Raw genomic sequence first — 14,553 nt, 5'->3', positions numbered from 1 at the left:
TTAAGAAAGTACGTTTCATATAGTCAAATCATCCAAAACATATATTTTACAACACCATGTTTGATGATCACAAACAAATCCTTACACAATGACATCAACAATATATAAATCCGAAAGATTTATAATATTGATTTGAGTTTGAAAACTTTTAACATGGGAAAAAGAGCACCTAAAAGTAAAGCAAAATGGAATAGGGACAACGCCATGAAAGCGATGTTGCATGTTGTTTACAAAGCCCTCAATCGCATGTGCTTTGTATTATCTTCTTCTTCAACAACAACCCCACCCTACCCACCCTCAAATCCGAACAACTTTCTTTATGCTCCATCATTAATCAATTAATTAACTAATCAAATCAAATCAGTAATCCAAAAAGTTCTAACCTCTACATCTTCATTGATCATATCTGACATCACTTCTTGTTTTTGTTCTTGTTAGATGAGAAGAACGATCCAAATCCCAGATTCAGAACTGGACTGACCCGAACTCCATTGCTGGTAGTGGTACTGGTGGAATTGCTTCCATACCCGTAACTCGTTTTCCTCAATGGAGGTTTCTGAGAAATCAAAGGCTTCTGGATATTTCGTTGGTGTTTTTGATTGAAACCCTCTTTTGAAGACGATGATCGTTTCGAACTAGTTGAAGATCCCGTTGAATGGCTTCGAGATAGCAGAGTAATTGGACATAAACTCCGAGCGTATCCACTCCCGCAACTGCTACTCCTCTTAAACCCCCAAAACGATTTCGAATTTTGTTGTTTTAAATTTAACTCCTCGTCTTCCGGCGGAGGCAGCGGAAGAGATCGTGGCTTTTGGTTTTCCGGACGCGGTGGAGGTGGCGTACGTTTGTTTATGTCGGTGTTTGGTTTAATTTGGGCTGGGAGGATTTTCCCGTCGGAGAAAAGCTCGTCCGCCATTGACGCGTGGTGGTTGTCGGAGTTTTCCTGAACGCAGAAATTGAAATCGACGCTAGCAGATGAAAACGATCGGAAAAGCTGTTCAACTGGAACAGTATCAGATTGAGAGAGATCATACGAGAAAGAAATTCGAGGACTCGTCGTTGTAGCACCGGAATTATCAGAGTAGAGATCTATCGCCATTTCAAAAAACCTTTTTTTTTTTATGAATTGCTAATGAGGATGAAATTACAGGGATTGATCTTCAAAATCAGAGAACACGAAGAAGATTCTGAGCAAATGAATCGAGTATTTAGGGTGATCGGTTGGTGTTACGTCACTTGATAATGAAGAAAACAGAGCTCTTCCTTATAAGAAGTAACCAACCAACTTCTTCGTGTCTGTAGGAATTTAGAGACGTGGGAGGGATGACTCGCAAGATATAGAAAAATATATAGTCAATTTGCACACAAAAACGAGTCAAAGTGTTTAAATTATTGTATTTCCAAAATCGAATAAGTTTATAATAAAATTAGGGTTATTTCTTGACTAGTTTATTGAAAAATACATTTATTTTTTCAACTAAAATCTTCAAATCTTAAGTTGTTCTATCATTTAGCTTTATTTGCATATTAACAATTTTTATATTTATATTGGTGACGTGACGGTTTTTTCTTTATTTGGCAAGTGAGTCGACGGTTTTTGTTATTTTGGTAAACAACACATCCATGTCATCACTATCTATATCTATCAATATGTTCAGATTCCGAATTATGTTTTTTAAAAAAAATTTGGTTCCATTTAATCGCTGAAAAAACAGAGTAATTGAACAAGTTACAGAGACAAGATCAAAGTAAAAGGTTATCACAATTTTTTTTAGGATAGTCCAATTTTTTATTTTCCAGAGTACTTGGGATTTTTCGGTTCGGTTTCGGTTTAAATCTCAAACCTTAATCGAATTCATAAAAAACCTCAAGTGTTATTATATAAACATGAAGTTCAAGTATATTTTGATACTTGAATCGATGTTTTTAACTATATAGTATATTATTATATCAAATTTAACAACAATGTTATTGTCATCTTAAAAAAAAAAAAATTTGTATAGACTTCAACTATATAGGTGTTTCTACTCAACGCATGGGCATTACACGGAATACAACAATGTATTTGAAATCTTTACAAATATATGTTTTTTAAATATATCAATGACATTGTTGTTAGCTCTTATATAATAAATCTTATAATGAGTTTGTATAAACATTGTTTGCTTTTAATTATATGATAATTTAGACATCATTTAAAATTTTATAATCATAATTGTCTCAATGACTTCTACCTACGAGTACCTCGTGAATAAAATTAAATAGAATGTATGGTCTAATAATAATTATATTTATTGTTATGATTAATTAATTTTAAAAGGTTTATCTTTCTAAGATTTTAATATCTATCATTGTAATTATTTAAAACATCAAGTATTGTTTTTGTTTATAAAGATAACAATATATATATATATATATATATATATATATATATATATATATATATATATATATATATATATTTTATATAATTTAACTTTTAACTATTATTGTTCTAAGTTATTTTAAATAACATATTTGGAAACACTTAATTATTTTAATTTGGTTTCAAAATTTCAAAATTTTTAAAATATATTTGATGAATATTTTTAGTTTCTTTGATTGTAATTATTTAAAACAATAAACATTTTTTTTAAAGATATCATTATAATTTTTATATAATACATGCGTTGCGCAGAATAAAATTAGAACTTTTGGTAATCTTGTGTTATTGAAAATATTTATTTCATTTATATTAACTATAAAATAATAACTATTACATTTAGTTTATATAAAATCATAATTAATTTGAACAACATATAAAATAACGTTTATTAAAATCAAATCATTTAATGGTCTCTACTCATGTTTTATGTGTGTATAACATTACTGATATTTGCCAACTATTTTAATTTACTACTGTTATGATTTATTTATTTAAAAAATAATTGACCGTATTTTAGTTTCATCATGATGACTATTTAATTTATCAACAACTGTTTGTAATCTAACATAATTAATTTCTAAGTTTCTATTATTTTTAACTGATATTATTATAAATTAATTTAAAAACATCTGAATTGAATTTTAGTAATTATAAAATATAGTTTTCAGACACCTTTTAGTTAATTCGATTCATAGATTTAGGTTGTTTTATATTTATTATATTTAATGTTTTCATTTTAACTATGTTAAAAAAATGTATATTGAATTTTTTTAAACATTATTTGATATTTTACTTTAGGTTTTAAATTTTACACTACATTTTTAATCTTATTTGATATATTAATGTAGATTATTTATTTAACAATATATTGAAGTTAACAAATTAAATATATCATATTGATAAGTTATAAAGTCTTCCATTTATGATAATGTTTATAAGTAAAAAACATATCTAAGTTAATAAATTAAGTATATTATATGGAAATATGAAGACTTTGGAGTTTCAAATGAATGTGGTGAAAGGAAAAATGTTTCCTTTCTATATATCTATATCTATATTTATATCATACTATCATACTAATACTATCATACTATCATCATATCATACTAGACTTATAAAAGAGACATTTTTCCTTAAACCTCATGCATTTGAAACCCCCCACAAAATTTTGCAAACACCTCATGCATTTGAAACTTCATATTTTAATGAATACCACTCAAAAATCTCTTAATAATGATTAACAGTTCAAAGGTTTTATAACTTATATAATATATTTAATAAACAATTAATGGATACTCTACTATAAAAATGCTAGTCTCTTTGAGTAGACACACAAATACAAATCACATACAAAATTCACAAAGAAAACAATTTTAAAGTTTTTGTGTTGGTTTGAGGGCTTTGAACCATTTTTCGAGCCATGTTATTATGTTGAAGTTTTTAATTTGGAAGGTTCTTATATACTAATTATTTTTTATATTTTTTGGTTTAAGTATTCTTTTAAGAATATCATTGTATGTTGTGGTTGAAATTTTAATGTAATTAGATTAGATTCATGTTATCGATCATATGTTATGGAAGGCGATATATATATATATATATATATATATATATATATATATATATATATATATATAATTAACTATTGTATACATGTTTATATGTTCCTATTGCTTCAAAGCAATAATTAATTAAAAATCATGAATATATTATATTATCCATATTATCCATGTAAGTCTTTTTTAAAATGCAAATTGTCTATCTTATCACTTTATATTTTAATATATGTTTAACATTTTATTATAAAAATAAGTGTTTTTTTTTTAAAAAAAATTCACTTATTAATAATAATAAGCAGTTTTAAAATTAATGAACAATAATTATAAATAATAAAATCAAGTTATAAAAATCATAGATATGTCATATTATCCATGCAAGTCTTTTTTAAAATGCAGATTGTCTATCTTATCACTTTATTATTTAGTGTATGTTGACACATTTTAATAATAATATTAAGTGTTTCGTAAAACTCTTCCTTTAATTTATTATTAATAATAAGTGGTTTAAAATTAATGAATAATAATTTTAAATGATAATAACATCAAATTATAAATTACATTTATTTACAAATAAGTTGTATTTTAAATGAACGTCATTATTGAAATTAGAAAATGATTGCATAAGTAAAAATATAATTAATCAATCATAATAATTGTTAAAAATAATACTAAGTAGAATATTATATTTAATTCTATTAATGAGGAAGGTGGGTTGATGTCAATGAATATTATTGTTCAAAATAATTGAGATTATATATATATATATATATATATATATATATATATATATATATATATATATATATATATATATATATATATATATTGTTCAAATTAATTGAGATTATATTGTTCAAATTAATGTAAATATATTATCTCAAATTTAATGTCAATGACATAACCATTTTTAAACATACATTTTTCAATATTTTAACAATATATGTTTAACCTGCGCTGTGCAACACGCCGAAAGACAAAAATGGTTAAGTTTACATGTGTTTAATGATGTGGAATAGAGTACCTGGGAAAATAAAACAAAGGATATGTTCAGAGCGAGAATTGATCCTGAGACCTTTGTTTCAATAACCAGCACCTTAACCAGTGGACCAGTTTGTTTATGTTTATAAGTGAAGGGATACGTATATATACACTACATAAAACAATTTTTTCCTAAAAAAATTACATTACCAAAAAAATTGAGGGTTATCCTGGGATCCCCTTGGATCTGCCCCTAAATTGAGCTCGCGGTTTGTCGTGCAGTTTTACATGTGTTATAAAACATGTAAAAACTATATGCAAAGTTTGAAGACCTTTTATTTTAATATTATTATGCTTACGTAGCAGCATATCATCCTCTTTCCAATTCAATAAGCATTGGCATGTGCTTTAATTTTATCAAATGTATACCCTTTTATTCGTATTAGAAATTTAGATATCACAGCTTTCAAAAACACTAAGGTAGTGTTTGTTTTTTGTCCGCAGATCTGCGTGACCTCTTCTGTCTGCGCCGCGCAAACCACGCGCAGACATTAGCCTTCGCAGACTGTTTGTTTTTTTGAAGACTGCAGACCTAAAAATGTCTACGCGCCCTCTTCTTGGCGCAGACGTGGACCAGAGTCTTCTAACATCTTCAGACATCTTCTAGCCTAAAAAAACATATATATCTTTATTTTTTTCAAGTTTTTTTTTTTAAATTTATATTTTTTCCAACTTTATTAATGATGAACAATTTGAAAAAAAAAATTACAAAACTTAAAAAAACGTTCGACGATAGAAACATTATATTTTTGACACCTTTATAAATAAAAATTTATTATAATAATAGTCGTTGAAGTTGTTTATATAAATATGACAAAAAAAATCATAATATATTCTTATATTTTTTTGTCAAATTTTGTAAAACATTATTTAATACAATATCGTCAATTTCTCAAGAAAATATTTATGGTACTTTTTTAATGGATTTAATTGAAAAAATCAAAGTTTATTTGCATCCATTTATGTATCAAATTTTTTGATCACTAATTATAATATTTACTTATAACTTTGCAACCAAAGTTGTTGGTTTTTATCAAATATATACATTAATTTATATCATTTTTATTTTTATTTTTTATACAATAATACATAAAAGTTGATCTAGATTCGTAGATTATTTATAACAAAGTCATAAAAATATTAAAAAATCACTTTGAAGTTTAAAAAAATCAGTTTATTTAGATTTCAGTTTATTTTAATAGCCCGCAGATGTTAAAAAAACAAACAGTCTTCTTTTTTCAGACTGCAGACGTTTGGTCCACCTCTTCTACTCAAGAGGTCTACAGATGTGGTCCGCAGACTGCAGACATTTTGCCTCAGAAAAAACAAACAACACCTAAAAGTTTAAAAGAAATGAACGTTGAGTGATTATCAATATTTGAGAAGAGTTTTGGTGGTATGTTAAGTCCACCGGGCAAATTACACAATTTGTTTGCAAATAAGACGTAATACAATGGTAAAAAGAATGTATCGACCTTCGGGAAAATGATTGTATTCAATCACCAATGCAATGCAATAGAACTCGTGTGGTAAAACTTACTAACTACAATTAAACTAGGGGAGGGGAGTGTCACACCCCCAAACCAGAACGGCGGAAACGTTCGGGGGCGGAGGACGTCATGTCAAATATCATAACAATTGAATAGTAAAGAAAGTACATACCACCATAATATAAATATATTTGAAAATTTTACATGATTGTATATATTACATGTTTGCAAAAGAAATCAAATACAATATGGTGATCCAAAATATGTTACTAACGCCAGCGCGTTAGTCTTCAAAAGTAGTTGCTACCTGGTCTAGCGGTTTCCTGAGAATACAAGTTATTTCAAAGAAAAAGTGTCAACATTTAAGTTGGTGAGTTCATAAGTGGTGTTTTGAGAAAATGTATGCCATTCGAAAGTGCTTGTATGTTTTTCAGAAAATCCCTTATTTCCTATTAGATGTATGAAATGAGTTTGAAAGATTTTTGTATGTACTATATGTATTTGAACCAGGAAAATCCCTTATTTTCCTAAAAGTGAAATGCAGTCTCAAATGACCAAGACTGTAAGCTATAAGAAACTATGACATGCTCAAAAGAATGATGTTGTAAATCGTTATTGTACAAAATGAATGTATTTGAACCAGGAAAATCCCTTATTTTTCTAAAAGTGAGGTGCAGTCTTATTGTTAAGTAAAACTAGTTGTGGAAGTGTTTTAACCTGAGTTTTGATCATGCCAATAATACCCTAGAATATAGTTATTACCCCTCGAGCATGATTGAGTTAAGTATTACTACGTGCATGAGTCATTGTTTCCGCGTGTTGTGAGTTCCTCATAACCATACTAGACGCAGTACCTAATGTTGACGTTTGTCACCCCAAATGACGGACTGTAGCTAACAGTCAGGGTGCGGAGTTGTCAGCCCCATATAGATCTATACACACTTGTCACGCTCTCCCTCCAGGAGACTCTGGTTATAGGTGAGGACTTTCGTTTGGTACAAACAAAGCCATATGCCATCACATTATTGCTAACAACAAGTTCACGAGTAATATGATGAAAATCGTTCGTATGAAATGATTTCGTTTTCTACCGTGTTACAAAAACGTGATGATGAGTTGAGTTTTCTTGTAAAAGCATCATGTTATATTTGAAATGGTTACTCTTGATATGATGTAGTATGCAAACGTATAAATAAAACCTATTTCTATTTATGAAACATGTTGTATCCCAAGAGGGTAAAGTTGTGTTGTGAGGTGTTTTGCATGATAATAAATTCATAAGATAGTTTAAAACAACAGTATGAAAAGTATATAAAAAGATCGATGTTTCACACGATTTTAGTTGTGTGTTTACTTGTATTCCCCCCCTTAAAAGTGTTTCAAAAGCATTTAAAAAGCATTTAAAGTGTGGTTGTAGGGGTATGAACTCACCTGAAAGTTTGAAGATAGCGAGATGGAAAACCGGGCAGAGTTTCGTCTCGGGAAACGGATTTTTCTCGGGATTCTTGGGAATCTCGGGAGTAAAATCGACCCTCGGGACTTGAGCAAAAAGGCCAGAGCTTCGGGTTTGAATGGGCACGGAAAACGAGGCAAAACGCAAGAGAAAAGAGGAGAATTTAGCAAATTTCCCGGAGACCCTCGCATCTTATTTATAGGGAGGCTGAACCGCCTCGGTACGCGGGGCGTACGCTCGTACGCAGCGCGTACGCGACGTCATCGCTTACGCACTTCGAATGGGACGGCGGGTCGGACGCTTCGCATAGGCGACGTGGACGATCCGAGGCCCTTGATCTGAGTACGCGGGGCGTACGAAGGTACGCAGGGCGTACTTCGGTCCTATCCGATGACTCCCCTTCGGATAATACCGGGAGTTTATAATTAAATTTATATTTATTTTAAATAAACTTCTAAAATTCATATCTCCCTCATACGAACTCCGTTTTTGACGTTCTTTATATCCACGCGAAGGTGAGACCAAGATCTACAACTTTGGTTTAGAAACCGTTGGCAAATTCCGAAATTATTTTTATTATTTATTTAATTAAATGACGTGATTAAGGAATTTCTTCAAAAATTCATAACTTTCACATCCGAAGTCAGATTTGGACGTTCTTTTTATGTACGATCATAGATTGAGGTTGTCTATAACTTTCATTTAGATACTTAAGGCTAAAAACTATTGCATCGAAATTTCGCGTTTTTCGTTTAATCGCTGATGCCGGTTTTGCCGAGAATCTTCGGTTGGTCATAACTTCTTCGTTATAACTCGGATTTTAGGGTTCTTTATATGCTTGGAAACCTTGATACGATTCCTACTACTTTATTTAACCCAAATAAGATTTTAGGAAAGTTAAATTTTGACCTAAATTTGACTTGCGTTCTATCATATCGTCTTGAAATATCGGGTTGTCACAGGGAGTTTGTGATTTTTTGATAACTAAAATACTTGCAATTAAGCAAGATGGTGATATTCTCAAATATTTGAGAGAATTCGTCAATCAAGGCAACACATTGAACATATGTGTGTATATTATTAGGATTCAATATGTAAGATTATCATTCATACCAAACTGGTTATAGCAATCATGAAGCATGATATACCAAGATGACTCAAAGGTAGTATGGAGGTTAGGGAAGCCCACAGCACACATTCTTAATAAAAATCAAGGATTCAATTGAAACAAATGAACCCAATAAAATTCATTAGCCTTGAGAATGAAGGAATCTCCAACTCCTAGAGGATGCCAATGCTTACACATCCATAAAGGGTCATGATCCATAAGTTAGCGATGATTTCTACCATCATAAAGCATTTGTTCTAAACAAATTCAATGATTCATTACTAAATCAAAGAAATAAACCAACAATTGCTCATTCAAATACCAAGCTCATGATCAAAGTATTAAACAAGCATAAAAATTATGAACTAAGGATCAATAACATAAGATAAATGGCAGTCAAACATGAATCCTTCAAAACCCACATATAGCCAAGGGTTTTAGCCCAAGTTAACCAAAATAAAGAGATTAGCCACTCATGGAAACAAGATAACAATCATAAAAGTATTCTAACCTCAAATAATGAGAAGAATGTAAATCTATCTCCCAAAAATCGCCTCCAAGGTGCTCCAATGGTGGAAACATCAAAGTGTGTATGTCAAACCTAACCCCCAAAGTAAATGATGAGAAAAATGACCAAAATGCCCAAAAGTGTGCAGTTGCGCGGGTACCCTCGCAAGCCTTGTGCAGGAGAAACCCCACCCTCGCAAATGGTGCTGAAATACTATTTGCTCTTGTTCTCCATTACTCCACCCCACTACTCAAGATTCCCTTGGTCTCCTTCACACCTCACGTGATTCAAATTTTTCCTATCATCTTCAAGCTCCAATATGGATAGTCCAATCCTAATAACAAGATTCCAAGACCCATCTTCATAAGCTCATTGCATCCAAGTCTTCAACATTTTAAGCCCGATTCTTATTTGATGGATTCGTAAAGCCCAATAATGCCTCAAAAGCCCACCAAGCCCATCTCCAAGCCAAACCACAACCACATTGAGACTCCAAAATCCTACAAAACACCTCATGCGAAATAGAAAGTACCCGATACGATCCAAGATAAAGAATGAGATAGAATGTGCAATGTAGTAATAATAAAAAGGGCTAAAAGTGCTAAAATAAACTATAAAAAGAAAGAAATAAAATAAACTATCAAATCACCCTAAGCTTAAACCTTACTTGTCCTTAAGTAAGAATAAGACTAAGCTAAAAAGGAAAAGTAAAGATACCATAGAACTTAGTCAATATCAGCCAACATGGTCAATGCTAGTCTTGTATGGACCCTATGCATCTTCCAAATGTTCCCCATTTAGAGCCAAAAACCACATTATCGAAAAACTTGAAGGGTGAATAGACCCCGTCTGAAGGTAACAACCATTAGATTGTACAAGATAATTGAAACATTGGGGATGCGCCTAGTGGGGGCACTATATAACAATGGAGACCATAATGCATGAATGAAAGGCGCCTCTTCATACACGATGATTCATATATTGGTCAGGCTAAGGGTATCATAACGAAATAGGGTGTGTAACATCGCCTCCGAGAAAACATCTGACTTTGGGGGTTTTTCCCTTGTACTATCCTTTACACTCTACCATCTCACCTTCATTGTCTTTTCTCACCAAAATAAAAAATAAAAAAACAAAATAAAAATCTACTCAACCTAAATCTTCATTCATGAACTTCTGTTATTTGGTCTTCAATCTCTTTCCTTCTCGATATTCTGTCTATTTATTTCTCTCCTCTTTCTCTGTTTTTAGAAAAAAATGCTTGAACTTGGATTTTTATTTTTGTGTTGATATTTTTCTTCATTTTTCCTTGTTTTTGTTGCTTTTATTTGGATCTTCTTTTATTATCTCTTTTTGTTACTTTTTCCAAATTTCTTCATTTTTTGTTTGTTTTTTTGGAAGGTCTAACTAATTTCACTACAAAACAAAAGACTCCAATAATGTAGAAAAAAGAGTAAAAGATAGAGGCTAATATGAACACCTAATGATCATTGAGAATGTGCCAAGATCTACTAAAAAGGTGGGAATGACTCAAAAAATTGGTGTTACCGAAAAAATTTTGGTCCCAAAAATGTGAATTGGGGGACCTACCTTAAAGTTCATCAATGTGATGTGATGAACAAAATATTTATAACAATTTACTCTAGACCCTTATAAAACTTACATATCCTAAAAAGGTGGTGAGAATCTAAATAAGCAAGGCAAAATTTAGTTTTCATTAAATTTCAAAATTCAACAGTCATGTTATGATCTGTTGAACCGAAATAATGTCATCAACATAAATTTGGACAACCATTAAGTGATCACCAACCTTTTTACAAAAGAAGGTAGGGTCAACTAAACCTTGTTTAAATTTGGATTGGTTAAGAAAATGAGTAAGAGTTTCATACCATGCCCTCAGAGCTTATTTAAGACCATAAATAACTTTGTCTAGAATGTAACAATGGTTTGGATATTTTTTTATTTACGAAACCTATAGGTTGTCCAACAAAAACCGTTTCGTCTAGTTCGCTATTTAGAAATTCACATTTAACATCCATTTGTAAAACTTCAAAGTTTTTATGTGCAACATAAGATAAGAAAATGCGAATGAGTTCAAGTCTTGCAACTGGATCAAACATCTCTTTGTAATCAATACCATCTTCTTGGCAATATCCTTTCACAACGAGACTTGCCTTGTTTAATACAACCTTTACTTCTTTATCAAGGTTGTTGCGAAAGAACCATTTGAGACCTACAACAAAAGCTTCTGGAGGTGTTGGAATTAAATTCCAAACCTTGTTTCTTTCATACCCATTCAACTCAGCTTGCATTGCCTCCACCTAATTATAATGGTCTAGTGCCATCTTTATAGTAGTTGGTTCAATTTTATAAATGAATGAATTGAAGATACAAAATTCTTTATTGATGTTTAGCATTGCTTTCCATTCCTTTATTTTTGTATGTGTTAAGACACCAGTTGATGTTTCACTAATTACTTGTGATTTCAGATGATATTTTGTCCATTTATGTTAGGTTTTCTACGCATTAAATACACTTTAAACTAGGTAGCGAAAAAATCTAAACTTCGATATACCTAAGTGCACATGCAACTTATGGACCTATGGTTTCATGCTAATTATATCTACCATAGAAAATAAAAATACAAAGAAGAAAAACATACCTATTATGTAGCCCTAGATCTCCATGCTTGAGATCTCATCCTACATGAAGTTGCTTGGTTGAGAGGACCCAAAGCAGAATCCCTATAATGGTATCACACCCAATGACACCAAAGAGTGGAATAAAAATAACTAAGAGAAGGTTCAATTTCACAAACCCTAAGAGGGTTATAAATTGTCCCTAAGAGGGGGGGGGGGGGGGGGAGGAATAAGGGTTGGTGAAACTTCAAGCAAATATGTAAGGAAGAATGAAATTCCTAAGGCCCTATTTATAGCCTTGGATCCCTTCCTAGGTTTTAAATCTCAAGTGATTTCCAAAACAAAACTAGTTCAAATTAAGCATGTGTTTAACAATCCATCAGTAGGACAAACCTCCAACTCTTCACCTCTTTCCAAAAGAAAAGCCATATTGAATAAGAAAGATATCACCAATCCTAAGGTAGAAGCCCGGAATGCTCTCAAAAAGGAAGTCAAGTTGAGAAAAAACTCTGGACTCCTTGAGCACTCCAAAAAGAGTGTATCTCAAAATACTCCTTTGTCAACTAAAAGTCAAAACAACTTCTCACCAATAAGATCCTCAAGAGACCTTCCAAACCTTCGAATCCTGAAGAACAAAAGAAAGTCGTTAGTCCTACTATGGACAAGCCTACATCTGTCCGAACCAACTCTCCTCGGAATGCTTCATCTGTTTTTATAGCAAAAGATGATGGCACAATTTTTAAACCTGAATCGCTTTTGAACTCAAGTGTGCCATCAAACAAAGAAAGATTTTAAAAGAGAACAATCTCTTCAAAATCTTCAAAACAAAATCTTGTTTGGAAAGTTAAAAAACACAATGATGAAACTACAACTCCGGAAGATACAATAGTTCTCACTACTCTGGAAGTTGAATGTCCGAAGAAAGATGTTCTGAATACTCATATTGTTGAATATGATAGATGAAAGAACCATGACCTTCTTTTTGTTTCCTAAGGAATCTCGTACCAAATTTCCTAAATCATTTGTTGCTCCAAAAGTCACAACCAAAGCCTAAGACTAGTGCCTTTGTCCCAAAACCTAACTCGGAGCCTAAAACCTCCACAACTCACTAATTTTGTAGGCACTATGTGCTTCAGAGCAAGAAAAAACATGGTTTATTGATAGTGCTTGCTCCATGTACATGACCGGGTAGAAGAACTTTCTACGAGAGCTCAAACTTTCACCAAATGCTGGCTATGTGACGTATGACAACAACTCCAACTCTCAGATCCAAGGATATTGCATCCTTACAAATGGAAACTTCTCCATTTCAAATGTGGTATATGTAGCTGACTTGAAGCATAACTTGATAAGTGTAGCTCAACTCACTGATGCAAATCGTCGAGTTTAATTCTACATGAAACACAACTACATCATGACCGAAGAGCGGAAAGAATGCTTAATCAAGTCAAATCGAAACAAGAACATGTAACCTCTTGACAGAACATAATTATTGGAAAATCTCAGATCTGCCTTCTCTCCAAAGCCATTCCTGACATTAGTTGGTTATGGCACCATAGGCTTGTTCATCTAAATTTCAGGTATATGAATGATATTGTTTATGGTGAAACGCTGAGAGGAATTCCACTCCTTAAGTTCGAAAATGATCATTTATATGTTGCATGTGAGTGTGGAAAGCAGTCAAAGAAGGGTCATCCCGTCATCATTGAAAAATCAATCTTGGATCCGCTAGAAATTCTACACATTGATATGTGTGGACCATCAACAGTAGAGAGTCTTTATCACAAAAAATACATTCTTGTGATTGTGGATGACTTTACTAGGTTCACCTGCGTCTTTTTCCTAAGGATCAAATCAGAAAAAGACTCCGAACTCGTCAAATTTATCAAAGGAATTGAAGTTCTTATCAAACTCCCAGTAAGGAGAATCCGAAGTGACAATGATTCGGAATTCACAAATTCCACCATTGAAAACTTCCTCACTGAGAAGGGTATCGACCACAATTTTTATGCTCCATACACTCCTCAACAAAATGGTGTAGTCGAACGACGTAACAGAACACTTGTTGAAGCTGCTCGATCCATGCTTAACTTTGAAAATCTTTCAGTCTATCTTTGGGATGAAGATGTTTCTGCTGCATGCTTTACTCAGAATAGAAGTATCATCAATCGGCGCCTTAACAAAAAACCGTATGAAGCCATGAACGGTCAGAAGCCAAATATCTCCTTTCTTCACATTTTCGGATGTAGATGCTTCATCAAGAATAATCGTGATCAGCTTACCAAGTTCCAACCCAAAGCTGATGAAGCTATCTTCCTTGGATACTCTGCAAA

General features: G+C 31.9%; 1 protein-coding gene across 1 annotated transcript; it reads right to left on the bottom strand.

The window, feature by feature from the left end:
• Nucleotides 1-412: 412 nt before the first annotated feature.
• LOC111917881 (uncharacterized) lies at nt 413-1,099 on the bottom strand. The gene has a single exon (XM_023913517.1). It carries the CDS (start codon nt 1,097-1,099, stop codon nt 413-415), a length of 687 nt encoding a protein of 228 aa, XP_023769285.1.
• Nucleotides 1,100-14,553: the final 13,454 nt, after the last annotated feature.

The sequence above is a fragment of the Lactuca sativa genome, chromosome 4 (assembly GCF_002870075.4).
Source record: "Lactuca sativa cultivar Salinas chromosome 4, Lsat_Salinas_v11, whole genome shotgun sequence".
NCBI lineage: Eukaryota > Viridiplantae > Streptophyta > Magnoliopsida > Asterales > Asteraceae > Lactuca > Lactuca sativa.
The sequence above is the reverse complement of the archived record's forward strand: the minus strand, read 5'-3'. Positions and strand labels throughout refer to the sequence as shown.

Bases quoted from the DNA above. Each gene is read 5' to 3' on its own strand.
- LOC111917881 (XM_023913517.1), bottom strand. From the start codon at position 1,099: ATGGCGATAGATCTCTACTCTGATAATTCCGGTGCTACAACGACGAGT.